Source organism: Nycticebus coucang, chromosome 6, assembly GCF_027406575.1.
Source record: "Nycticebus coucang isolate mNycCou1 chromosome 6, mNycCou1.pri, whole genome shotgun sequence".
Classification (NCBI taxonomy): domain Eukaryota; kingdom Metazoa; phylum Chordata; class Mammalia; order Primates; family Lorisidae; genus Nycticebus; species Nycticebus coucang.
In genome coordinates, this window is record NC_069785.1 from 123,187,085 (window position 1) to 123,210,833 (window position 23,749).

Consider the following 23,749-nt stretch of genomic DNA (forward strand, 5'->3'; position numbering starts at 1 on the left):
GCTGGTCTCAACTGAGCTTGGGCAATTCACCTGCCTCAGCCTCCCAGTGTACTAGGATTACAGGCATAAGCCACCTTAAAGTTATTCACTCTGGGAGATTTCTAGGACTGATACAGAATAGGCTTTTTTTTTAAGAGACTTAACATATTGCCCTCTGTAGAATGCCGTTGTGTCGTTGTGTCATAGCTCACAGCAGCCTCAAACTCGGGCTCAAGCAGTTCTCCTGCCTCAGCCTCCCAAGCACCTGGAACTACAGGCGTCTGCCACAACACCTGGCTATTTCTTGTTGTAGTTGTCATTGTTGGTTAGCTGGCCCGGATTCAAACCTGCCAACTTTGGTGTATGTGGCAGGCACCATAACCACTGTGCTATGGGCACCGAGCCTATTTGTTTTTTGTTTGTTTGTTTTGAGACAGTTTCACTTGGTTGCCCCACACAATAGTGCTGTGGCTTCATAGTTCACAGCAACCTCAAACTCCTGGACTCAAGCCATTCTTTTGCCTCAGACTCCCGAATAGCTGGGACCACAGGTGTCCAGCTAGTTTTTCTATTTTTAGTAAAGACAGGGTCTGGCTCTTGCTCAGGCTGGTCTCCCAACTCCTGAACTTAGGCAATCCACCCTCTTCATCCTTCCAGAGTATTGGGATTATAGGCATAAGCCACTGCACCCGGCCTAGAATAATCTTTTTATTAAAGTTTGCATCTGGCAGGGCTTATTGGAAGCAGACAGGATGAAAACAGAAGTCCCCAAACCTTGAGAACAACTAGAAGCAATGACTGTAAAGCCTTTTGCTTTAGCAAGGCAAGTGTTAAGTACAACTGTGACACTCAGCATGGGTCTGGAAAGCAGGAATAGAGCTTCTATCTTGGAGAGTAGAGGAACCTCAGAAAGAAGTAAAAACAGAATTCCCTTTTACTATGCACGTCTGTCTTTTTTTTTTGAGATTTGAGTCTCACTATGTCACCCTCAGTAGACTGCTGGGGTGTCACAGATCATAGCAACCTCAAACTCTTGGGCTTAAGCAATTCTCTTGCCTCAGCCTCCCAAGTAGCTGGGACTACAGGCGCCCACTACAACACCTGGCTATTTTTTTGTTGTAGTTGTCATTGTTTTAGCAGGCCTGGACCAGGTTCAAACCCTCCAGCCCCAGTGTATGTGGTCAGCACTGTAACCACTGCTCTATAGGCGCTGAGCCCTGCACACCTGTCTTAATATAAACACATTTGCCCCGACCTCCGTTCCTCCTTGCTCCCTTTGGTAAATACATTTGCAGCTCTAGAATTTCTTTGAAACTCCTATTTAGAAAATCCACAAATACCACAATACGTGGTTGGTGTGCATTGCTATTACCCACGGGCAGAAAGCACCTCTATATCTGTCTCGCAATCACTGCTAAGTAAGTGATTGATGTGGAGGTAGGCCTTTAGGAAAATTAGAGTACCTTTTTAAAAATTTATTTATTTTGAGAGAGAGTCTCATTATGTCACCCTCAGTAGAGTGCTGTGGCGTCACAGCTCACAGCAACCTCGAACTCTTGGGTTTAAGCGATTCTCTTGCCTCAGCCTCCCAAGTAGCTGGGACTACAGGTGCCCACAACAATGCCCAGCTATTTTTTGTCGTTGTTGTTTAGCAGGCCCAGGTTGGGTTCAAACTCACCAGCCCTGGTGCATGTGGCTGGCACCCTAACCACTGGGCTATGAGTGCCGAGCCTAGACTACCTTTTTAAACCAGGCCATTTTCTCTCTCTCTCTCACACACACCCATAGGAAGTCAAAGCTACCAAGCAGTTTTGAGAAGTGTGGGGTACACCTTCTATCTCCCATCAAAAATGACAGGTTGGCTTGGTGCCCCGTAGCACAGTGGTAACGGTGCCAACCACATACACCGAGGCTGTCAGGTTCAAACCCAGCCCAGGCCAGCTAAACAACAATGACAACTACAATAAAACAGCCGGGGAAGGGCGGCGCCTGTGGCTCAGTGAGTAGGGCGCCGGCCCCATATGCCGAGGGTGGCGGGTTCAAACCCAGCCCCGGCCAAACTGCAACAAAAAAATAGCCGGGCGTTGTGGCGGGTGCCTGTGGTCCCAGCTACTCGGGAGGCTGAGGCAAGAGAATTGCTTAAGCCCAGGAGTTGGAGGTTGCTGTGAGCTGTGTGAGGCCACGGCACTCTACCGAGGGCCATAAAGTGAGACTCTGTCTCTACAAAAAAAAAAAAAAAATAAAACAGCCGGGGCAGCGCCAGCCCCATATACCGAGGGTAGCAGGTTCTAACCTGGCCCTGGCCAAATTGCAACAACAAAAAGAAAATAGCTGGGCGCCTGTAGTCCCAGCTACTCGGAAGGCTGAGGCAAGAGAATCGCCTAAGCCCAAGAGCTGGAAGTTGCTGTGCGCTGTGATGCCACGGCACTCTACCAAGGGCAACAAAGTGAGACTCTGTCTCTAAAAATAAAAAAATAAAAAAAACATAGCCGGATGTTGTGGCAGGTACCTATAGTCCCAGCTACTTGGGAGGCTGAGGCAAGAGAATTGCTTGAGCCCAAGAGTTTGAGGTTGCTGGGAGCTTTGATGCCATGGCACTCTACTAAGGGCGACATAGTTAGACTGTCTCAAAAAAAATAAATAAATAAAATGACAAACCCTCATAAATCCCCAACAACAGAAAAAGACAAGTTATCCTGCTGTTCCTGGGGCGGGAGCTAAGTTGTTCTTTAGGGTTTAATCCATTTCTGGAATGCTTCCCAAGTTGCACTTCGTGTCATCAGTTTGGTTATCATACCAGGACAGGAGCTGTTTGAAAGAGAGGCATTACAAATTTAAGGTAAGAAAAGAAATGGGAATAGGTCTTGTTTCCCTTTCTTTTGCCTAAATGAATGCTTGTTCTTTTCAGCTCATAGGAAGGTCTTGACCCTTCAAAAGTACACAAAACCAGTCTTCTGTCCTTACCCAAATTTCCCACTCAGCTTGGATGCATGTTAACTTTGGGTAGAAGTGTGGATTCCAAGACAAGCTGAGAAGAGAGCTTTGAACTTTTTCCCAAGTTAGTGCAGTGTCACTGCTGCCGCCACACCTATACTGATCATGACTGAGTTCAGGACCCAAAGAGGCCAGAAAGGGATAGCCTCTGGGAGAGACTGCATCTGCAGGGATTGCTTGCTGTGTGAGCAATATCATCTCTCTCTGGGGCTAGAGAGGAGGAACAGAGTGGGAAAGGTGCCAAGGCAAAGGCAGGAGTTAGAAATGTACTCCTGACATTCATAGCCAAATGCAAGAGGGGCCTTAAAAAAATCCACTCTTCTTTCCACACCCAGATCTTGCCCTCTCCCCCTGCTTCCACTTCGGAAAGTCTGAAGCATGCCTGGAAAGCTGTTTTCTACTTTCTTCCCCACTCTTCCTCCCCCTTTCCTGAGCTCCCAGCTGCTCGACCTCTTGCGTAACTATGAGAGAGCACTGAGTTTTTTGATGGGCTCCAGATGTGGACTGGAGTGGGGGTGGAGGGTAGGGGTGGTAGCTCTTTAGTCTCCTGAGTGATCTAACTGTGGGAACATAGAGGCCTGACAGCAGGAGAGAGGACACTGCACTGTTTATCCTGGGGTCAGCTGGTCCCTGAAGACAGTGAGAGAAGCTGGGTGCTGTTTCAACCCCCTGCCTCAGCTTCAGTCGCCTCCGTGGCAGGCTTGATCTATCATTCCCTGAAATTCCTCTGGACCAAGATAGTGAAAAGGAGCTGCAGGTTGTAAAGCAAGAGTTAAGTGAACAGCCTCTGAGGTATCCCAGTCTGAGCCCCTCCCATCAAATGCTGGGAATTAGCTTATGAGATACAACAGTTTGGGTTTTGTTTCTTTTCTTTATCATTTTATTTTACATACCAGAATAGCCTGAATATTACTGTCGTGATCTGCCTCATGAAGGCTGGCCAAATTAAGTTTCTTTTATGAGCCTTAAACAGTATGAAGATAAGAAGAAGTCTTGTCCCACAAATCCTGGGGGTTCCTGGTACGCATATTTTGGAATCTGGCCGTTCTACTTCCATGGATTATAGCCGGCAGTAGCAAAGGGCCCCTCCCCCGCTTCTTGTCTACTGCTCAGCTAGGGTCAGACGCAGCCTTCCTTGTGGGGGGCCCCCTGCAATAATGCTGGCCCTGTCAATGAGTGACCAGCTGATTCCTGCAGTTCAGCCTCCTGCTATTCCTGGGATGGGGAGAGAGAGCACAGACTAAAGACATGGAATTAGGATTCGTCCACCCCAAAGAGGACAAATTATTTTTTGCTATCCACCCCAGATGAGATTTAGATCAGACTTGGGGACTTTCTGTTCTTTTCTTCAGTAAAGAAGAGTTACTAGGGTCTTTTTAAGAGTGCAGGTTAAAGAGGTCCAGTCTAGCTGAGTTCAACTCCCTAGGGCCTCCCCAGCCAGTCTCCTGAGGCAATAGCTGGCTTTGCAAGGTGAGGATCCACTGTCAGCATTGGATTTCGGGGTGGGGGTTGAGATAGAGAATGACCTCGACTAGGCTCAGTTTCTAGGCTGCTTTTAGGTGTTTAGTGCCCCCTTTTCTTCCTTATTAACCCTCACTCCTACAGAGTCTGGACCAGTTATAGAACTGTGTTCTTAATTGTGTACCTATAGCCTGCTTCCAATCTGTAATCAGGCAGGTCTGTGGTGGGGGTGCCCCTCCATGGGGGCAAGATGACAATTCCATTCAGCTTTCCTGTAGTTTGGAGTTTGCATGGCACTTTAACACGTCTTCTTGTACCTATCCTTAGACAAGTCTGTGAAGCAGGATGTGGAAGGGCTGTCTACAAACCCATTTCCAGGCCCTCATGGTTGGGTGCCAGGGGGAAGACCTGAGTACCCCAGTACATGTTGTGGAGATGTTGAGACCACTTTGTTGGGGCTCGATTAGGAGGTTCACGGAGAACCAAAGGAGGATTTAGGCATCTCAGGTAAAAAGAAAGCAGAGAGGGAGGGGAAAGGCAGGGATAAGGAGAAACTGTCCTAACCTTCTCTCCGAGGTCGTTAAAGCCTAGGGGTGGAGGGTGGTCTAGGAGAGTCCGAAGGGGAGGGTGGTGGTGGTGGAGAGCCAGCTGTACAGACGAACAAAGCGGGCGCTGTGCAGGCGGGGGGAGGTGCTGCTGTGGGAAAGGGTGGGTGGGGGGACCTTGGGCTCCAGCCCCACAAGGGCGTCTTCTCTGGCTGGCCAGGCGGACAGGACCAGGGATGGGGCGGGGACTAGCGGGAGGGGGGCGGGACAGGCTCGCTCTCCTCCTACTCAGCGGGCTCCCAGGGAAAAGCAACAGTGTCCTCCTGAGCCTGAGGCCACAGCGGCCGAGCTCGGCAAAGGGACCGGTGTACCCCTTTCCCCTAGAGGTAAGAGCGCCCCCTTCCATTATGCCTGTGGGTCCCATTCTCTGCGCGGCTGGTACAAGAGAAGGGGAAGTCCCCGGGCCCTGGCGAGAGCCCTCAGATCAGCTCTGGGTTAGGGGGCTCAGGAGAAACCCGTGGGGGAGGCGGTGAGTGCTTGGGGGGCGAAAGAAGATTTGTGCCCAGTCGGTTCGGCTGCTTTCGGAGCTTGCTTTTGCCCTCCCGAGCCGCTGCCAGCGCCACCGCCAGAGGGGGCCCTCGAGCTCTGCCCTGGGAGGGACACTGAGTCTCTCCCCATCAAGACTTTCCTACCACACCAAGGCAGCGGGGCGGACACTCGCCGGGTCTCAGGTGGCGTGTATGTGCGCGCGTCCTCGTCCTCCAGCGCCGCACATCTACCCCTTTATGCCAACCGCAGGACCACACGGAAGGGGAATGCCCTGGGGCCTCTCTGCTCATGTCCCCAAGTCGGCCGCCTTGATGGCCAAGAAAGGGATGCTGAGCCCGGCTCAGACTGTAAGCGTCCGGGAGGGACCTCTGGGGTTGTCAGGAGATGGAAAGCACGTCGGGGGCTGCCAGGCACTCCTCCACGTCTTTAGGGTTCGGGAGGCCGACTGGGGCTCCCTGGAAGAGCGAGTCGCAGGCTCCTGCCACGCCCGCGCGGCCGGGATTCGAATCCCTAGCGGAGTTCCCCCGAGCGGAGGCTGAGCCGAGTCATCTGGGCTCCCCCGGGATGGGGAAGTGTGGGCCGACGGCCGGGTGGGGCCACAGGCCGCGGGGTTGCCGAGGCTCCCGCGGACGCTTCCGCGGAGGCGGGCTCGGATGGGGACTTGGCCAGGCAGCCACACCGCGCGGCAGGGGACCCAGGGCGCCGGGGCGGGGCTGCATTCTGAGCCCGTTAGCTCAGCCGTCCTGGAGCTCCGGGAGGCTGACTCATCCGACGGCGAGCTCACCCCTACACACATCATGGCCCACAAACACAAGCTCCCCACCGCGTCAGGCTTCCGTACTGCGCACGCACAGCACCCTTCCACCCACGCACCCTCCGGCAACACGTCGCGCGCACGCACCCCTCTGTCACACCCTCCGGACCCCCGCAGAGTCCCTCCACACGCCGAGACCTGGCGGTGCTCTCCACGCGCTCCCCCGCGGCTCGCCCGGCGGACCCGCGCACGCGCACACAGACTCCCGCAGACGCGCCTCCGCAGCTGCGGGCGGTGTCTGGGGCCGCCGCTCTCCCCGCCGGCCGCGCCAACAAGCGGCTCCTTCTGCCTGCGCTGCCGAAGAAAGGCCGCTTGTCCGGCTGTCAGGGGCGGGCGGCGGCTGCGGCAGACGGCCCAACACTGAGGCCTTGTCCCCCTGGGCGGCCTGGACACGAGCAGGCCAGGGGGAGACACGTACAAAACAGAGCCCCGCGCTACACTCGCGTCTCCCACTTCTGGGGCCCCTGGTGTCCCCCCCCCCGTCTCCCTCTTTTCCTCCACCTCCCTCAGTTTCTCCTGCACTGCCCTCAGTGCCTCCTGGGGCTTCCTGTGTCCCCCTGCCTGTCACCCCGTCCACCAGAGGACCCCTCTGTCCTGTTTCCTCCCACCTCTCCACCTGTGCCTCAGTCGTCCCTTCCCCAGCTTTCATTTTTCTTTATCTGTCAGTTTCTCTCTTTTGTTTTTCCCTCCAAACCCCCGAGTCTCCCTTTCCCTGCGCCATCCCTGTGCGGACCCCTTTCTCTCTGCCTCATTTTCTCATCTCTAAGTTCTCTTGGCCCCTGCCCGGCTCCAGCGTCTTGGCTCTGGGCTCCTGGCCTCAGTTTCCTCCCGTCCTCGACTCCTTCCTCCGGCTGCGGCCCTTCCTCGAGGGCGGATGTGCGCCGGAAAGGCGAAGGCGGCGGCGGGCCTGGAGGGTCCCAGCTCGGCCCGCAGGCCTCTGACCATAGCCCTGCGACGCCCCAGGCGAGGCCTCGGACACTGGTGAGGCCCAGAGCGCCCCGCAGGGGGGCTGGGAGCACCTGACCAGTGGCTGGTGGAGGGCTGGGCCTTTCATCTGGGGCTGGCTTTGGACCCATCTGGGAGCTCATCTTGGTCCCAGCGGGGAGCCTGGGACCTTCCTCTGGTCTCCCTCCACCTGATGCGGGTGCCCAGACCGAGGGGTGACACTGGGATCTCCTTTGGCGGAGAGGGCTGGGGATGGTGTCCCGCGTGGCTGGGTACCGGCGCGTTCCAGCTGAGGAAGAGGGAGGCCAGAGGGACTGAGCCGGGATCACCTGCCGCGGCCCCAGCGCCGCTGCACACACTCCCTGTAGCTCGCCAAGGCGGCGCTGGGACGTCTGTGTCCTGTGAGCCCGTGGGCTCCGGAGAGCCGGGCTGACCGCTGGGCCTTCTCACTCGAGGCCGAGGCCGGACTCGGCCCACTAGGTTTGGCCTGGGGGCGGGGTTTCCCAGAAAGGCCGCAGAGGCCGAGACGGGGCGGACTCGGTGGGTAATTACAGTCCCGGGCGGTGGGCAGCGGCGGGTGGGACGGAAGCTGGCCAGCCAGTGGGGAGCGCACCGCGCAGGCCAAGGTTGGGGTGGGAACCCAGCTCGGGGCTCTCGGGCCCGGCCAGTGACACCTAGCCCTTGTCTAAGTGACACCTGAGCGCTGGACGGGTTGGTCTGGTGTCTCTTTCTGCTTCACCTGGCTTAGGTTTCTGAGCTGAGGTCACACCCTATCTTCTCCCAATCTCTCCATCTTTTCCCTATACCTTTCTCCTTATCTCTCCTCTTTTCACCTATTTATTCCCTTCTCTCCTCTCCTCTAATCACTCTTGTTCCTCATCAACCTTACTCCTTTACAATCCTTATCTCCACTTGAAGGTCTTGGGTGTAAATAAATGAGCAGCACTTCAGCTGCCTCACTGGGTGATAGTGACAAACAGTCCTATTTGACAGATGAATAAACTAAGGCCTAGACAGGTGAAGAGCCTTGCTCAAGGTCCAAAAGCTCATAATAACTGCCATTTTTGTAGTGCTTTGCTTTCATGGAGTGTTACGCCTGTAATCCTAGCACTCTGGGAGGGCAAGTCCAGCGGATCACATGAGCCCAGGACTTCGAAATCAGCCTCAGCAAGAGCGAGACAAAAAAAAAAAAAAATAGCCAGGTGTTGTGGCAGGCACCTGTAGTCCCAGCTACTCAGAGGTGGAGGCAAGGGGATTGCTTGAGCCCAGGAGTTTGAGGTTGCTGTGAGCTATGATGAGAACACAGCACCTACCCAGGGCAACAGAGTGAGACTCTGTCTCAAAAAAAAAAAAAAAAAGGTGTGTGAAAAGGTGTGTGTACATAGATATATAAAATACTTGAATCTTAAGATGGTTCTTTTTTTTTTTTTTTGGTTCTTTTTTTTTTTTAAAGTAACAGCTTTGGCTCTGCACCTGTAGCTCAAGTGGCTAAGGCACCAGCCACATACACCAGAGCTGGTGGGTTCAAATCCAGCCCAGGCCCGCCAAATGACAACCAAAAAATAGCTGGGCGTTGTGGTGGGTGCCTGTAGTCCCAGCTACTTGGGAGGCTGAGGCAAGAGAATTGCTTAAGCCCAGGAGTTGGAAGTTGCTGTGAGCTGTGATGCCATGGCACTCTACCCAGGGCGACAGCTTGAGGCTCTGTCTCAAAAAAATAAATAAAAAATAAAGTAACAGCTTTATTGTGATATAATTTATACCTCATAAAGCATAAATTTGTGTGCAATTCAATGATATTGTATTTACAAAGCTGTGCAACCAAACTTACAATTTAATTTTACGTTTCTATCACATTCCCACTGAAAAAAAGCCTGTACCCGTTTATAGTCACTCCTGTTCCATACCTAGCCTAAGGCAAGCACTGATCCAGACGATCTTTTCCTTTCTTTCTTTCTTTTCTTCCTTTTTTTTTTTTTTTGAGGCATAGTCCCACCACTATGTCGCCCTTGGTAGAGTACAACAGCATCACAGCTCACACTAACCTCAGACTCTTGGGCTTAAGCAATTCTCTTGCCTCAGCCTCCCAAGTAGCTGGTACTACAGGCACCTGCCACAGCTATTTTTGTTGTTGTTGTTGCCATTATTGTTTAGCTGGCCTGGGGTTGGATTCGAACCTGCCAGCCTCAGTGTATGTGGCTGGCGCTGTAATCACTGTGCTACGGGCGCTGAGCCAGACAATCTTTTCTTTTTTATAGTTATTCCAATTTTTTAGAAGGATGACTTGACAATCTGAGAAGTTAAATAACTTCTCCAAGATCTTACGGCTAATAAATAATATAGTCGGGGTAGAATCTAAGGCTTTTGCATCCCAGTCTAAAGCTCTTTTCACTAAAGGATGATGCCTTTCTTTCACCATTATTATTTCGTCTTTCTTCCCCCTTCCTTTAGAGAAACTCCCCTTTCCCAATCCACTCTCTTGCCTCTCCTCCCTCAGAAAATGCTGAGAGATTTTCCTGAGTCTAAGGAGGCAGTACAGCAATCTTTGTCCCTGGAAATTCTTCCCCCTGGCCAGGATCTCAGGAGGTGCCAGGCCAGCTTGCAGCTTGGTATAGGTTAATGGTGTTTCTCCACTCTTCCCAGGCAGTCTTGGGGTGGGCCCCAGGCTGTGTTCCGGCCTCTCTTCCGCCAGCTTGGGTGGAAATGGTGACGGAGATGATGTAGTTCAGGTCCGGAAGGGTGGAAGCTAGGAGGGTAAATTTAGTAACTCCATGGCTGAGGCCTTTGGGACCCACTGCCAGAGTCAGACACTCCTCGCAATACTGGCTCCTGCCCCCACTTCCTTTCCAGGTCACCTAGTAGATGGCTGGAAGAGAAAGTGGAGGGACATCCTGCCTTCCTGGGCCTGCCGCCTCACCTGTTCACCACACTGTACTCAACTTTGCCTAGTAACATTTCAGCGGCACATGGGAAGTTTCTCACCTTAGCAAGTTAGGCCTGTGAGTACACAGTACACAAGGGTTAGGCCTGTGAGTACATAGTACACAAGGGTTAGGCCTGTGAGTACACAGTACACAAGGTTAGACATGTGAGTATACAGTATACAAACTTTTTTTTTGAGACAGAGTCTCAAGCTGTCGCCCTGGGTAGAGTGCACAGCATCTCAACACAGCAGCTCAAACTCTTGGACTTAAGCAATTTTCTTGCATCAGCCTCCCAAGTAGCCGGGATTACAGGCACCCACTGCAACACCTGGCTATATATATATATATATATATATATATTTTTTTTTTTTTTTTTTTGAGACAGAGCCTCAAGCTGTCACCCTGGGTAGAGTGCTGTGGCATCACAGCTCACAGCAACTTCCAACTCCTGGGCTCAAGCGATTTTCCTACCTCTGCCTCCCAAGTAGCTGGGACTACAGGTGCCTGCCACAACGCCTGGCTATTTTTTGGTTGCAGCCGTCACTGTTTGGTGAGCCTGGGCTAGATTCGAACCCGCCAGCTCAGGTGTGTGTGGCTGGCGGCATAGCCGCTTGAGCCACAGGTGCTGAGCCTGGCTATTTTTTTTGTTGTTGCAGTTGTCATTGTTGTTTTAGCTGTCCTAGGCCAGGTTTGAACCCAATAGCTTCAGTGTATGTGGCTGGCACCCTATTCACTGAGCTGCCTTTTTTTTTTTTTTTTTTGAGACAGAGTCTCAAGCTGTTGCCCTGGGAAGAGTGCTGTGGGGTCATAGCTCACAGCAACCTCCATTTCTTGGGCTTAAGCAATCTTCTTGCCTCAATTTTTTTTTTTTTTCTATTTTTAGTAGAGACAGGCCTTGCTCCTGTTCAGGTGGGTCTTATTCTTACTCAGGCTGATCTCGAACTCATGACCTCAAGCAATCCACCTGTCTCGGCCTCCCAGAGTGCCAGGATTACAGGCGAGAGCCACCACACCTGGCCCACAAATATCTTTTCTAATAACATGAGCCAGGGGGAGAGAGATGGGTGAGGGAATTTAAATTCTGGCTCTGGAAACATTTTACCCTGGTTCTAAGGGCCCTAAGCTTCCTCTAGCACTAAGTCAGTTAAGAATATGAGTTGGCTCAGCGCCTGTAGCTCAAGAAGCTAAGGCGCCAGCCACATACACCAGAGCTGGCGGTTTTGAATCCAGCCTGGACCCGCCAAATAACAATGACAGGTGCAACCAAAAAATAGCTGGGTGTTGGGGCGGTGCCTGTGGCTCAGTCGGTAAGGCGCCGGCCCCATATACCAAGGGTGGCAGGTTCGAACCCGGCCCCGGCCAAACTGCAACAAAAAAATAGCCGGGCGTTGCGGCGGGCGCCTGTAGTCCCAGCTGCTTGGGAGGCTGAGGCAGGAGAATCGCTTAAGCCCAGGAGTTGGAGGTTGCTGTGAGCTGTGTGAGGCCACGGCACTCTACCGAGGGCCATAAAGTGAAACTCTGTCTCTACAAAAAAAAAAAAAAAAAAAAAAAAAAAAAAAATAGCTGGGTGTTGTGGCGGGCATCTGTAGTCCCAGCTACTTGGGAGGCTGAGGCAAGAGAATCTCTTAAGCCCAAGAGTTGGAGGTTGCTGTGAGCTGCAACGCCATGCTACTCTACCCAGGGCAACAGCTTGAGGCTCTGTCCCCCCCCAACCCCAAAATATATATATTTAAGAATTTAAGAGTTGGCTCAGTGCCCATAGTACAGTGGTTATGGCGCTGGCCACATACAACGAGGCTGGCAGGTTCGAACCTGACTCGGGCCAGCTAAACTATAATGACAACTGCAACAACAACAACAACAACAAAATAGCCGGGCATTGTGGTGGGCACCTGTAGTCCCAGCTACTTGGGAGACTAAGGTAAGAGAATTGCTTAAGCCCAAGAGTTTGAGGTTGCTGTGAGCTGTGATGCCACATCACTCTACCAAGGGCGACATAGTACGAAACTCTGTCTCAAAATAAAAAAGAAAAAGAACTTGAGAGTTAAGAACCCAATATTCCCAGTATTAGTTACCACTGAGTGTTTATGGCTCAGCCATGGTTTTTTTTTTGAGACAGTCTTACTATGTTGCTCTCGGTAGAGTTAGAGTGCAGTGGCATCATAGCTCACAGCAACCTCTAACTCTTGGGCTTAAGCAATTCTCTTGCCTCAGCCTCCCAAGTAGCTGAAACTACAGGTGCCTGCCACAATGCCTGGCTATTTTTTTTTTTTTTTAAGTTTTTTGCCAGGGCTGGGCTTGAACCCACTACCTCCAGCATTTGGGGCCAGCGCCCTACTCCTTTGAGCTACAGGTGCTGCCCAATGCCTGGGTATTTTTTTTTATTGCAGTTGTCATCGTTGTTTAGCAGACCTGCCTTTAGCAGGTATTGTTTAGCACCCCCTGCCTCCCCACCCTACTGGGTTTGCTTCTTTTGCTTCTGCTCCCCAGATTGCCTACCTTCTTTGGTAGATAACGTGGCTCCATGACTGGGATTAAAGATCAGTTTAGAATCAAGGAGAGCCCTGATTCTATTATTATTATTATTATTTGCAGTTTTTGGCTGGGGCTGGGTTTGAACCCGCCGCCTCCAGTATATGGGGCCAGCACCCTACTCCTTTGAGCCACAGGTGCCACCTGAGAGAGCCTGATTCTAAACCTGGGAGCCCAGGTTCCCCAGTTTGAACCTGCCCGCCTCAGTGTATGTGGCCGGCTCCCTAACCACCGTGCATGGGCGCCAAGCCATATAGCTCATCTTATTGGGGTAAGGTTGCTTTCTGGGAGAGAAAGGGTATAGCAGTTGAGACATATGGAGACGGCAGGAATGGCTGAGTTTTTCTTCTATGTCTCCTTTAAGAAAACATCCTTCTAAGACCCCTGGGAAAAGAGACAAAGGGAGAAGAGAAGAAAAGGTCTGGGAGGGAACTTCTGTTTTAGCCCTGCCACCTGCCTGGGGGCCCTCTGTCTACTAGTGTTCCCCAGGGGCTTCTTCCCTGGATTCTGCTTCTCCCACTAAAGTAAGTTTTCTCCACCCTGTTTACAGGCGTAGGTAGTGGGGTAGGGGGTGAGAGAATTTAAATTCTTCCAAGACCTGGGTTCTGGGAAACACAGGACAGGAAAGCACAGAAGTATAAGTTGGGCCTAAGGGCTGTTTGTGCTTATGGTGGCCAGGGCCAGGATAGATGTGGTGTGGCATCCATCCTGTGACTGGAGACCTGGCACCACCTCCCCAGCCCCTGCCCAAGCTCTCTAGCTGCTTACACTTTCCCTTTAACATAAGCATGCTGGGAATGATGGTGGCTGGTGCAGCCCCTACCCTGAGAACCCCATCGCAGAGCCTCCTTCTTTTCCTCTTCTGCTCTGGCCTCCCACCTCAGCTGCTTTCCACTGTGCCCACAGGTGCTCTGGAGCCCTAGGACCATGGACACTCTCAATAGGAACCTGGTAGGCCCTGGATGCAAGACCCAGGCCATGGTACAGGTGAGTGGGGTCATGGCTATGAGGAAAGAGGGCTGTTGAAGAGGATGGGTTCAGCACTTCTACCCCCTTGTGGTCCTGGCCCAAGGTTTAGAGCAGCAGTTCTGTTATTCTCTGCCCTTCCCCAGGTCCCAAGCCTATTAACAGCTCCATCTTTATTTGAATCAGGTTAATTGGTTCACCCAGAAACTACTCTTTGAAAGTCAGGAAACATTTTACAGATTGACCGTGGGCTGTGGCACTCTCCTTGATTCATGCCTCTACCCTCTCTTGTAATGTAGTGTAGTGGGGGCAAGCAGTGGCCAAGTGGATAACCATGGTCAAATATGCAGGGAGCTCAATTGGCCCTCTTCTACAGTACCCACTTTCTTATCTGACACCACCTCCCACCCCTTTCTCCTTGTTTCTGTTTTAATGGAGAAAAAGGGCATTTAAGCCAAGACTAGAGATAAATCCAGTGGGAAGAGTTAGTGGCCTAGATTCAGATCTAATTATAATTTAGTGGAATAATGCTCTGTGCAAGATTTTGTGCTAAGCCTTTCAGTACCCTCAGAGCCATTTGGAGAGGGCCAAGGGCTAGAGAGAGTGCTGGGACTAAGGTGTTAAGGTGTTGGTCTGGAGTCTCTAATGATGCTCATCCTCCACCCTTACTACCTGCAGAAAGGACCCTTGGACTTGATTGAGACAGGCAAAGGGCTAAAAGTACAAACGGACAAACCCCATCTGGTGAGCCTGGGCAGTGGGCGACTCAGCACTGCCATCACCCTGCTGCCATTGGAGGAAGGTAAGAGTGGTCAGGGCGTCCCACCTGCTACCCCTCCATCCTTCTAGGCATTCCTGCCCGAGGCCCAGCTCCTGCATGTGTTGGGGCCTTTTTGCTACCTGCTGGCAATGCTCACCTCCTGCCTCCCCACTCCACTGGGTTGGCTTCTGCCCCCCAGATTGCCTACCTTCTTTGGTAGATAACCTGGCTCCATTTCTGGGATTAAAGATCAGTTTAGAATCAAGGAGAGCCCTGAGAGAAACAGGAGAGCGCATTGCTCTTAGCAACCAGTGTGGCCAAGAAAGAAGGGGAGCCCCACTCCAGGGTAATGCCCTGCTTGGGAGACTACACTGTAGGGTAGGTGGAGAATGGAGAGATGGGAGTGGGGGCAAGATCTCCTAAAATAAGGCCCTGGCATGGCCCCCTTCACCTTTCAGCTTCTGTCCTCCCTCTCTCCTCTCCTGGCTGCACTTGTTGCCTGGGTGATGCTACATTCCCCACATTCTCCAAATACCAGTCTCAGGGGCTCTGCCAGTGGGGGAGGGGCTGTTTCTGCAAAGCAGTTGGGAGAACCACTGTACTGAAGAGAAAGTGGGTGCTCGAGGGGAGAGGTTGCAGGTGGCAGAAGGGAGGGAGAGAAGAAGGAGAGAGAGATTTAGAAGAAAAGAGGGGTAGGTAGGATGAAGGGGAACAGGAAAAAAGGACATAGGAAGAGATAGTTGGGGGGACTAAGAGAAGGTCTGCAGAAAAGAGGCACCCTTTCTACTCTACTGTGGAGTCTGGCCTTCCCAATTTTGGGCCTTCTCATTCTCAGGCAGAGTTTTCTCTGCTCCAGAAGAGCTTCTATCACTGTCTTCATCAGGCTCAGGGGCCAAATAGGGCTGGCCAGTGGTGGGCAGAGATTATGCTGGGAGTAGGAGGCAGAAATATATTTCCATGGTGGCCCTCCTTGCCCTCTGCCGCCTCTGCATGGACAACTCCTCTGACTCAGTTTGCTTCTTGTCTCCAGGAAGGACAGTGATTGGCTCTGCAGCCAGAGACATCTCACTGCAAGGGCCAGGCCTGGCTCCAGAGCACTGCTACATTGAGAACCTGCGTGGCACCCTCACCCTCTACCCTTGTGGCAATGCCTGCACTATTGATGGGCTCCCTGTCCGGCAGCCCACACGGCTCACTCAGGGTAAGGTTTGACACCCCCAAACAGACAGGGGGCTCTGTTTAAAAGCCTGTGCCTGGTTGCCATGGTAACTGCTTTGTGTGGCCCTTCCTGGACATGGGGTGCTCAGGTGCATCTGGATGTGCCTAAATAACAATCCAAACCCCTCCAGCATCCAGACTTGTCTTCAACCTACTTTTCTCTCCTGTCACTCCCAACCTGTCTCCCCAGAACCTCAGAGAAGAGGTTCCGATTCCTGCTATCAGAGCACCTGGGGCATGGTGTGGTTGTTAGTAGTGGCTGGGGAAGAACAATTGGAGCAGCAGTGAAGGGTATCAATGGCATTGTTTCACTCCAAGAGGGAATTGTGTGGAGAAGCTGGAGAGGAGGACAATACCTCTTGATGGGGATGAGGCAAGGGCAGAATCTGATGACTTGCCTGCTCCTATCACAAGATTGTTGACAGCTTTGTGTCATGAATAGCCCATTCCCTTGTGTAAGGCAGCTCTAAAAACTAAGCTCCTAATTACTATGGTTACTAGGCAGGTAAGGGTTAGCCCAGGTGGCACTTTGATAGACCAGGTGTGTTCATTCTGGAAACAGGGTTTTGGGCGTCTATTCATACAGTGAATCATCAGTTTAGGGGAATGAGAATAAGAGATTTGGGTGGAAGTTAGAAGCAAGGTTAACAAGAGGATGGGGGCTTTGGGCTAATCCTGGCTCTGAGCAGGGGTACTGATGGCTGGGCATTGTTTTCTGGAGTCTCTTACTGGCTAAAAGCTCCTGTGCAGTGGAAATTTCACTTATTCCACTCTCTCCTTCTCTCTTGTTTACATCCCTCAGGGGCCTTTCAGAGCCACTCTCTTCATAGCTGATCCAGGAGACCTGACCTTGCCCCACTCTGTTCTTCCTGCCTTTGGGTAGGGGTAGGCCATGAACAACGGACTTCAGGGAGGCAGGTCTACCAGCAGTAGGCAGGCCCTTGCCTTCTCCAGGCTTCAAGATCTCCAACTTGTTATGAGAAAAGGAACCACCATACATGGGGGCTTTAGCTATGATGGCATCTTGTTCCTGACAGTCCTGTTCAGTCTTAGAGCATCTTTTGCCAAGATTGGGGAGCATGGAGGTGAGAATAGGAAAGAGAGGCAGGGAAAAGTTCAAAGCAGGCCCAGCTCCATCATGTCAGCCCCAAATCCATCACATCCCCATGGGTGGAGGGGCCCATGTTCTGTGTGCCTCTCTTGTCCAGTATGCCCACTGCATCGTTTAGCTCCTGGAGAAGAGGGAGGGCTTGGGGCCAAGGTGGAATTCTCAAGCATTTTTTGTGGCCCCAGTGACCCTCAACTCTTCCCCAGCCAGAGACCCACCCTGTTAAGTATGTACCCTCCCACTCTCTTCTGACCTTAAACTTGCTTCCTTTTATCCCCCCCTCCCCATAGCCTTCTTGTCTGGGCTTGCCTGTCTCAGAAGCTTGGCAGCCTGTGGAGGGGTAGGCAGAGGCACAAAGGAATGGGTGTTCTTCTCCTCGTCCTCCCCCTTCACTGGGCTCCAGGAGCTGAGGGTTTCCTTGTCTCATCTCTGGAGCAAGGCACCAAGCCCAGCCCTGCCTGGCCCCACTCCGGACATTCTTGGGAGTGCGTTTCCTTGGAAACTGGGTGGCTCGGGGGCGCATGTGCTATCTCTGTGTGTCTGTATAACTGGAGTGTGTTTATATATCTCCGGATGTGTTTGTGACTCTGGGCTTGTGTATCTCTGTGTTTGTGTCTTTCCTCGTGTTTACAGATCAGTGTGTTCAAGAGGGCGGTTGGGGTGAACTCAGGACTGATGGTACCAGAATGTCCCCGTGTGTACTCCTATGTGCATATGAGAATTTTGGGGCCATATGCCTATCTGTGAGCATTATTTACAAGAGGATCATTTTTCTGTCTTATTTTCTTTATCTGGCCTTGTAGAGGGGACCCTCTTCTTTGAAAAACAAAAGACTACCCTGGGAATAACAAGGGGCCTGATCTGGCTGGGCCAGCCCATAGATGCATCATTCTGGGCCCTGTGCCCAGCCATAGGCAAGTTGGAGAGACACATTTCATGACAAGCAGAGATGGCAGTGACAAGCTCTTCCAGCAGTAATATGCCTGGACCAGGAGAGGGGGGAGTTGAGCTGAAAGCAGATGCCAACCTTTAGCACAGAGCTGTGAACATGGGAGTGGGAATGAGGGAGCCAGGAAGATCCTAATTCCACCCCCTATACCCAGGCTTCTTGGCATATCCCACACTGCCCTCTTCTCCACAGAGCAAGGGGTGGAGCTGGGAATAGGACCAAGGAAATGAGGGGGAATCTCAATCTGGGTCTAGGCTGCCCCACCCTGGGACCACAGCGCCAGACCACATGAAAGATCTGGGAGGGGACTAAGTGGGGGGGGACTCAGAAAGCCACCAGCTCAGGGCCCAGGCTGTCTAGACAGTTAGGTCCCCATCAAGTCCTAGCATTTGCTGCCCTCCCTAGTCTCCAAGTCTCTTTCACTCCCTAATCCCCTTACTGGTGGTAGGGGCTTATGTGAGGGCCAGCAGAGGAGTGGCTGGGGACACAGCATTCCTGGGTTATCCAGCTGCCTCTTTCTGGCATCCAGGACATTGAGGCTCTTCCTTTCCCACCCTGTTATTCCTTCTGTAGACTGGGAGTGAAGCCTCCAACCTTTCTCTGTTATAAGACTGATAAAGATCTTAACTAATGGGCGGCTCCTGTGGCTCAGTGAGTAGCGCGCCGGCCCCATGTGCCAAGGGTGGCGGGTTCAAACCCAGCCCGGCCGAACTGCAACCAAAAAATAGCCGGGCGTTGTGGGGGGCGCCTGTAGTCCCAGCTGCTCGGGAGGCTGAGGCAAGAGAATCGCTTAAGCCCAGGAGTTGGAGGTTGCTGTGAGCTGTGTGAAGCCACAGCACTCTACCAAGGGCCATAAAGTGAGACTCTGTCTCTACAAAAAAAAAAAAAAGAGTGCCACCCAGGCAGAATTAAAAAAAAAAAAGAAAAAGATCTTAACTAATAAAGCTTCAAGGAAGGGGAGCAGAGGGAAAGCTCCTTGCTACACTTCTTTGTGTCTGCCTCCTGCCCTATTTCTCCCTGGCAGGCGTCCTCTGTGTATGCCTGGGTCTGTCCAGCTGGCCATCACAGTTTCCAGACTGATGAATCACTCTTCCTGAGATTTTTTTCTAAGCTTCCCCTCATTTTGCATTTGACCCTATATGGTTCTTCCTTTTTCCTTCAAAAGGGGAATAAGATATGTGTACACATGTGAGTATGTGAATGAATGTGTGTATAGTTGACAGCGTGGTTAAGTTGGGTAGAGGGCTATTTAGCAAGGGTGGAAAATTTGCCTGATTATGTCTGTAAGGAGGTTGACTTTTTATTTCAGAGTCTTTCCTTGTGAAAGAATAGCTATGCCTGAGTGAGTGTGTCACTAGGAGGGGGGTTGGTGCCTGGAGGAATGTGAGCATGGGAATAAAGGTGTGTGAGAGACAATGTGTGTGTGTGTGTGTGTGTGTGTGTTTATGATTTTTGTATTTTTTAAGAGACGAGGTCTTGCTCTATTGCCCAGCCTGGAGCACAGTGGTGAGATCATAGCTTACTTCAGCTTCGAATTCCTGGCCCAAGTGGTCCTCCTGCCTCAACCTCCCAAGTAACTGGGACTACAGGTGCACACTTCCATGCCCGAATCATGAAATAAAACTTTTTTTTTTTTGTAGAGACAGGGTCTTGCTATGTGGCCTACACTGGTCTTAAACTCCTGGACTCAAGCGGTCCTCCCACCTTGGCTTCTCAAAGTGCTGAGATTATAGATGTGAACCACCACACTAGGCCATTGGAAGAATTGTTTAACGAAGGCTAGGCTCAGTGGCTCACACTTATAATCCTAGCACTCTGGGGGGCTGAGGCAGGTAGAAGGAGTTCTAGACCACCCTGAGCAAGAATGAGACCCCCATCTCTACTAAAAATAGAAAAACTGGCCCGGCATTATGGTGGGTGCCTGTAGTCCCAGCTACTCAGGAGGCTGAGGCAAGAGCCAAGGCTTGAGCTCAAGAGTTTGAGGTTGTTGTGAGCTATAGTGAGTTTGAGGTTGATGATGATGCCACGGCATCATACCCATGGTGATAGAATAAGACTCTATTTCAAAAAAAAAAAAGAAAAAAGAAAATATGTTTAATGAGGGTGTCTGTGTGACTCAGAGTGTGCATTTTTGAGGCAGAGTCAGTGTGACTGAGCAAGGGTTGGTGTATATCTGAGAGAGTGTGTAAGGCTGTGTGAGCTGTTAAGCACCTACGTGTCCCATAAGGTCCTGGTGCCCCAGGTGCCAGGTCCCTGGGGCAAGAGGAAATTTCTAGAGACCCTGGCTGGGTGGTAGGTACCTGCCTAGCTCAGAATCTCAGTCTGACCCTGGGAGCTGCAGATACTTGTGTTTCACTGAGAGTAAGGGTACCTCATTGGGGCTAGCCCGACTGGAATTTGTGGCTAGGCAGAGGTAGTATTGGCTTCTGGGACCCCAGGAAGTAGGCTGGCTCCCTTGGGATGGATGAAAGGATAATGCCTTGGCCCAGCAGGGTCAGGGGCTGAGCTGTGATGAGTGGGGCCTCTAGAGGAGGTGTTTAGGATGGAGACAGGAGTTGAACTCAGTGCTGCCTTCATTGCACAGAGCACTGATTTAGCCTGAACTCCCAGGCCAGGGTGACCTTGTCGCAGTGGCAAGCTGAGGGCCAGGGTGGACCTCGTGACCTAGCTGGAGCCTGTGGAGTCCTTGCTCTTTTCCTCTTTCTCACATACGGAGTCCTGGAATGTCCGAGCTGGACATCTGGCAGCCTCCTGATTCTATAGATAAGGGATCTAAGGCCAGAGCATGTGACTGGCTCACAGTGACACAGTGAGTCAGGGCTGGGCTGGCCGGGACCCCAGGCCTCTGCCACAGACTTCCTACCACAGAGGTCCCTGAGTAGATGCTCCTCTGTGCTCCCCTCATTCCTGATTGCTGCTTTTCACCCTCTGGCCTCTGTAGTGGTCCGTGTCTTTCCCTCCTTCGAGTCACCTCCCTTGAACCTTTCCTCCCACCCCACTTTTCTTCCTGACCCTGGGGCAGAACCCCAGGGGCTATTTCTCCGCATCCTCCCGCCCCGCCCTCTCCCTCCAGCTCCCTGCTCTTCTCCTCCATCACTTCCTCTTCCCCTCCTCTTCTCCTTTGTCCCTCCCTCCCTGGCTCCCTTCCCCCTGCCGCTGGTGGCCGGCCCGCCCCTACCCGGGCATTGGCGGCTGGTGCTGCCTGCCGCCTCGCTGTCTCGCTGCTCGCTTGGAGCCTGGAGCGGTGGAACTGGAGGTCGGCCCGCCCCCCACCCAAAGGCCCCGGGCGGGCAGGGGGCTTGGGACCTGGAGGGCTGAGCTAGCAAGGGTGAGCAGTCTGGAGGTCCAGGTTCGGAGGTGAGTCCTCACCCCAGGCCAGCCAGCCAGGGGCAGTCGGGTGTGGAGAAGCTCTGGCTGGGAGGGGCGTTTTAGGGAGGGTGGGCGCCAGGAGGGGGATGGGGACCTTTGCCCGTCTTTGGGAGCCTGAAGCTGTGACACTCGATTATGCGTGTGCCCTGAACATTTTAAAGTGGGGCTTCTACGGCTTGGGAGCCCTTCTCAGAGGGGCAGACCTCATCTTTCCGGTGCTTGGCAGTTCCCTCCTTGGGACCCGCCTCCCTCACCTCCCTCTAACTGGGTTAAAAGGTCCTGGTTAGGATGAAGGGAGTCCATAGTATGGCCAAGAGGGGTCTATGATGGGAAGAGCCAAGGCCCTTACTTCCATCTTCTCTTCACCCAGTCTCCCTTGGGCCATTCCATTCTATTTGTGTGGCCAGGAGGGCAGTAGCCGTGGCGCTGTGTGTGCGTGTATGCCCGTGTTTGTATGAACGTGTATGAGTGTGATCTGTTTGTGCGTGGTTCTTCCCTTCTGCATCTCTCAAAGATGGGATCCACCCTCTCCTTTGCCCAGTTTTTCTCCTCCAGATGTGCAGCTTCTTCACCCTCCTGTCCACAGCTGGGTTCTGAGCCCCTCTGGGCATGGGGGATGCAGACCACAACTTTGGCTGGATGGGCAGGGCTTCCTGAGAAGGATGGCCTTTGGGTTGTGGGGTGGGAGTGTGTAGAGAGGGGCTTCTTTCCAGAAACAGGCTGGCCAGGCTCCTAGGGGCTATAGGGGCCAGAGCTGGGGCAATGCCTGGGGCCCCTGAGTGCAAATAGAAAGTTAATTTGGGCAAGAGCTGGGCTGCTCTCAGTCCCCCTGCCCTCTTGCCCGCTCTATTAATATGGATCCAGCTCTGCTGCCTGGCATCACTATTTATAGCCCAGAGCAGCATGGCCACGCCCCTATGTGGAGGAGGGTGCAGGGCAGAGGAGGGGAGCAGGGAACTCATAGCTATAGGTGGCAGGATGGAGGGTCCCTAGATGCCCACAGCCTCCTTGGATGGGCCTGGTACTGCTGGGCTGGAATCCATCCCCACTCCTCGCCTTCTTCCCAGCCTAGGCTGTGTGATCAGGCTCCTTATCCCCACCACCCACACATTTCTCCCCTATCAATTTAGGGTTGAGTGGGTCTGTCTAGACCCTGTGAACTCATCATTAATTAGCTTGTTAAATGGCTGAAAGAAGGGGGAAGGGCCTGACAGGGCTCGTTCTGAAACAGCTATGGTTGTAATTAGGTGGACAGTCCGGTTGGCTATTATTTATTCTGGTTATGATTACACTGGGATCAGCTTTTCTTTTTTTTTTTTTTTGTACTTTCTGGCCGGGGCTGGGTTCGAACCTACCATCTCTGGCATGTGAGGCCAGCGCCCTACTCCTTTGAGCCACAGGCGCTGCCCTGATCAGCTTGACTTATTGGTGGCTTGGCAGAGAGGTCTCCCCACTTTCCTGGCCATCCATCAGCCTTTAGAATTATTGGTACCTGCCTGCTTGGGAGGGCCTATAAGTGTCCCAAGGTCGTAGGTGCTTTGTCCACCATGGTTTTCTGCTATGGGCTTCTCAGCCTGCTAGACCTCCTTCCTGAGGCAATACACCCAGGGTCTCTGGAATGGACTCCTGAGCTTCTCAGTAGGGGCCCTTTTAAGGTACCCACGTGGCCCTGGATGCCCCTTGCCCTTGCAGCCTGCCTAAGCTGGACTGTCTCAGCGTCCAGGAATGTGGACTTCCTTGCCAGTCTTAGTTCAGACTGGCATGAAGCTTAGAATGCCAAGTGGCACCAGATTAGGTAGATAGGAGCCTGGGATCAGGGGCCAGAGGTTTGGACAGGCTAGAAAGGTGGGTGGTGGACAGTAGCAGGGCGATGTCTTCTCAATGTTGCATCTTCTGTAGGAGCCCTTGATCACCTGGTGTGGCCAGGAAGTGGAGTTCTGCCAGCTGGGCTTAGGTGCCTATGGGCACATCTGCTGCTGTGCACACTCCTAGTGCCCCTGGCTACGTTTTCTGGCTTCCATGCACACACCTCACTCCATGTACTTGCACTTCCAGGGCAGGCATGTGCTTGTGTCTGCTGCCTACGAATGTGCGTGGCCAAGGCCAGGCCCAGTGGCCTAGCCTTGACTAGATTCCAGAGGAGACCGGGAGCAGTCAGGGGTACATTGTCAGAAAGAAAGAGGATGATGGTCACTCCCTAGACACTCAGAGAGGGTGATGGGTCTCCTAAGGCCACACAACAACAAGTAATAGGACAAATTCTGGTCTTCCTTCTCCAGGTCATCTGACTGATCCATGGTTCTTCCCTTGTCCCTTAATTAAGACTTTTCTGGTGCGGCTCGGTGCCTGTGGCTCAAGCGGCTAAGGTGACAGCCACATACACCTGAGCTGGAGGGTTCGAATCCAGCCCGGGCTGGCCAAACAACAATGACGGCTGCAACCAAAAAATAGCCAGGCATTGTGGCGGGTGCCTGTAGTCCCAGCTACCTGGGAGGCGCAGGCAGGAGAATCGTTTAAGCCTAGGAGTTTGAGGTTGCTGTGAGCTGTGATGCCACGGCACTCTACCCAGGGTGACAGCTTGAGGCTCTGTCTCAAAAAAAAAAAAAAAGACTTTTCTGGGGACCCTGGAAGTTGCTGCT

At 52.5% G+C, this 23,749-nt stretch overlaps 1 protein-coding gene across 17 annotated transcripts in view; it reads left to right on the top strand.

The window, feature by feature from the left end:
* The first annotated feature begins 5,271 nt into the window (after positions 1-5,271).
* The window catches only part of PHLDB1 (pleckstrin homology like domain family B member 1), a 53,202-nt gene continuing 34,724 nt past the window's right edge, over positions 5,272-23,749 (top strand). For 4 of the 17 annotated variants that reach the window (XM_053593741.1, XM_053593744.1, XM_053593749.1 and 1 more), the window contains exons 1-4: positions 5,273-5,365; positions 13,647-13,727; positions 14,385-14,508; positions 15,497-15,667. In XM_053593741.1, the coding sequence (XP_053449716.1) occupies positions 13,668-13,727; positions 14,385-14,508; positions 15,497-15,667 (355 nt within the window). In that variant the 5' untranslated portion in view covers positions 5,273-5,365; positions 13,647-13,667. Of the gene's footprint in view, positions 5,366-6,851; positions 7,324-10,134; positions 10,284-12,782; positions 13,012-13,104; positions 13,265-13,646; positions 13,728-14,384; positions 14,509-15,496; positions 15,668-20,615; positions 21,099-23,749 lie in introns of those variants that run through there. The other 13 variants (XM_053593751.1, XM_053593750.1, XM_053593752.1 and 10 more) reach the window with 9 other exon arrangements.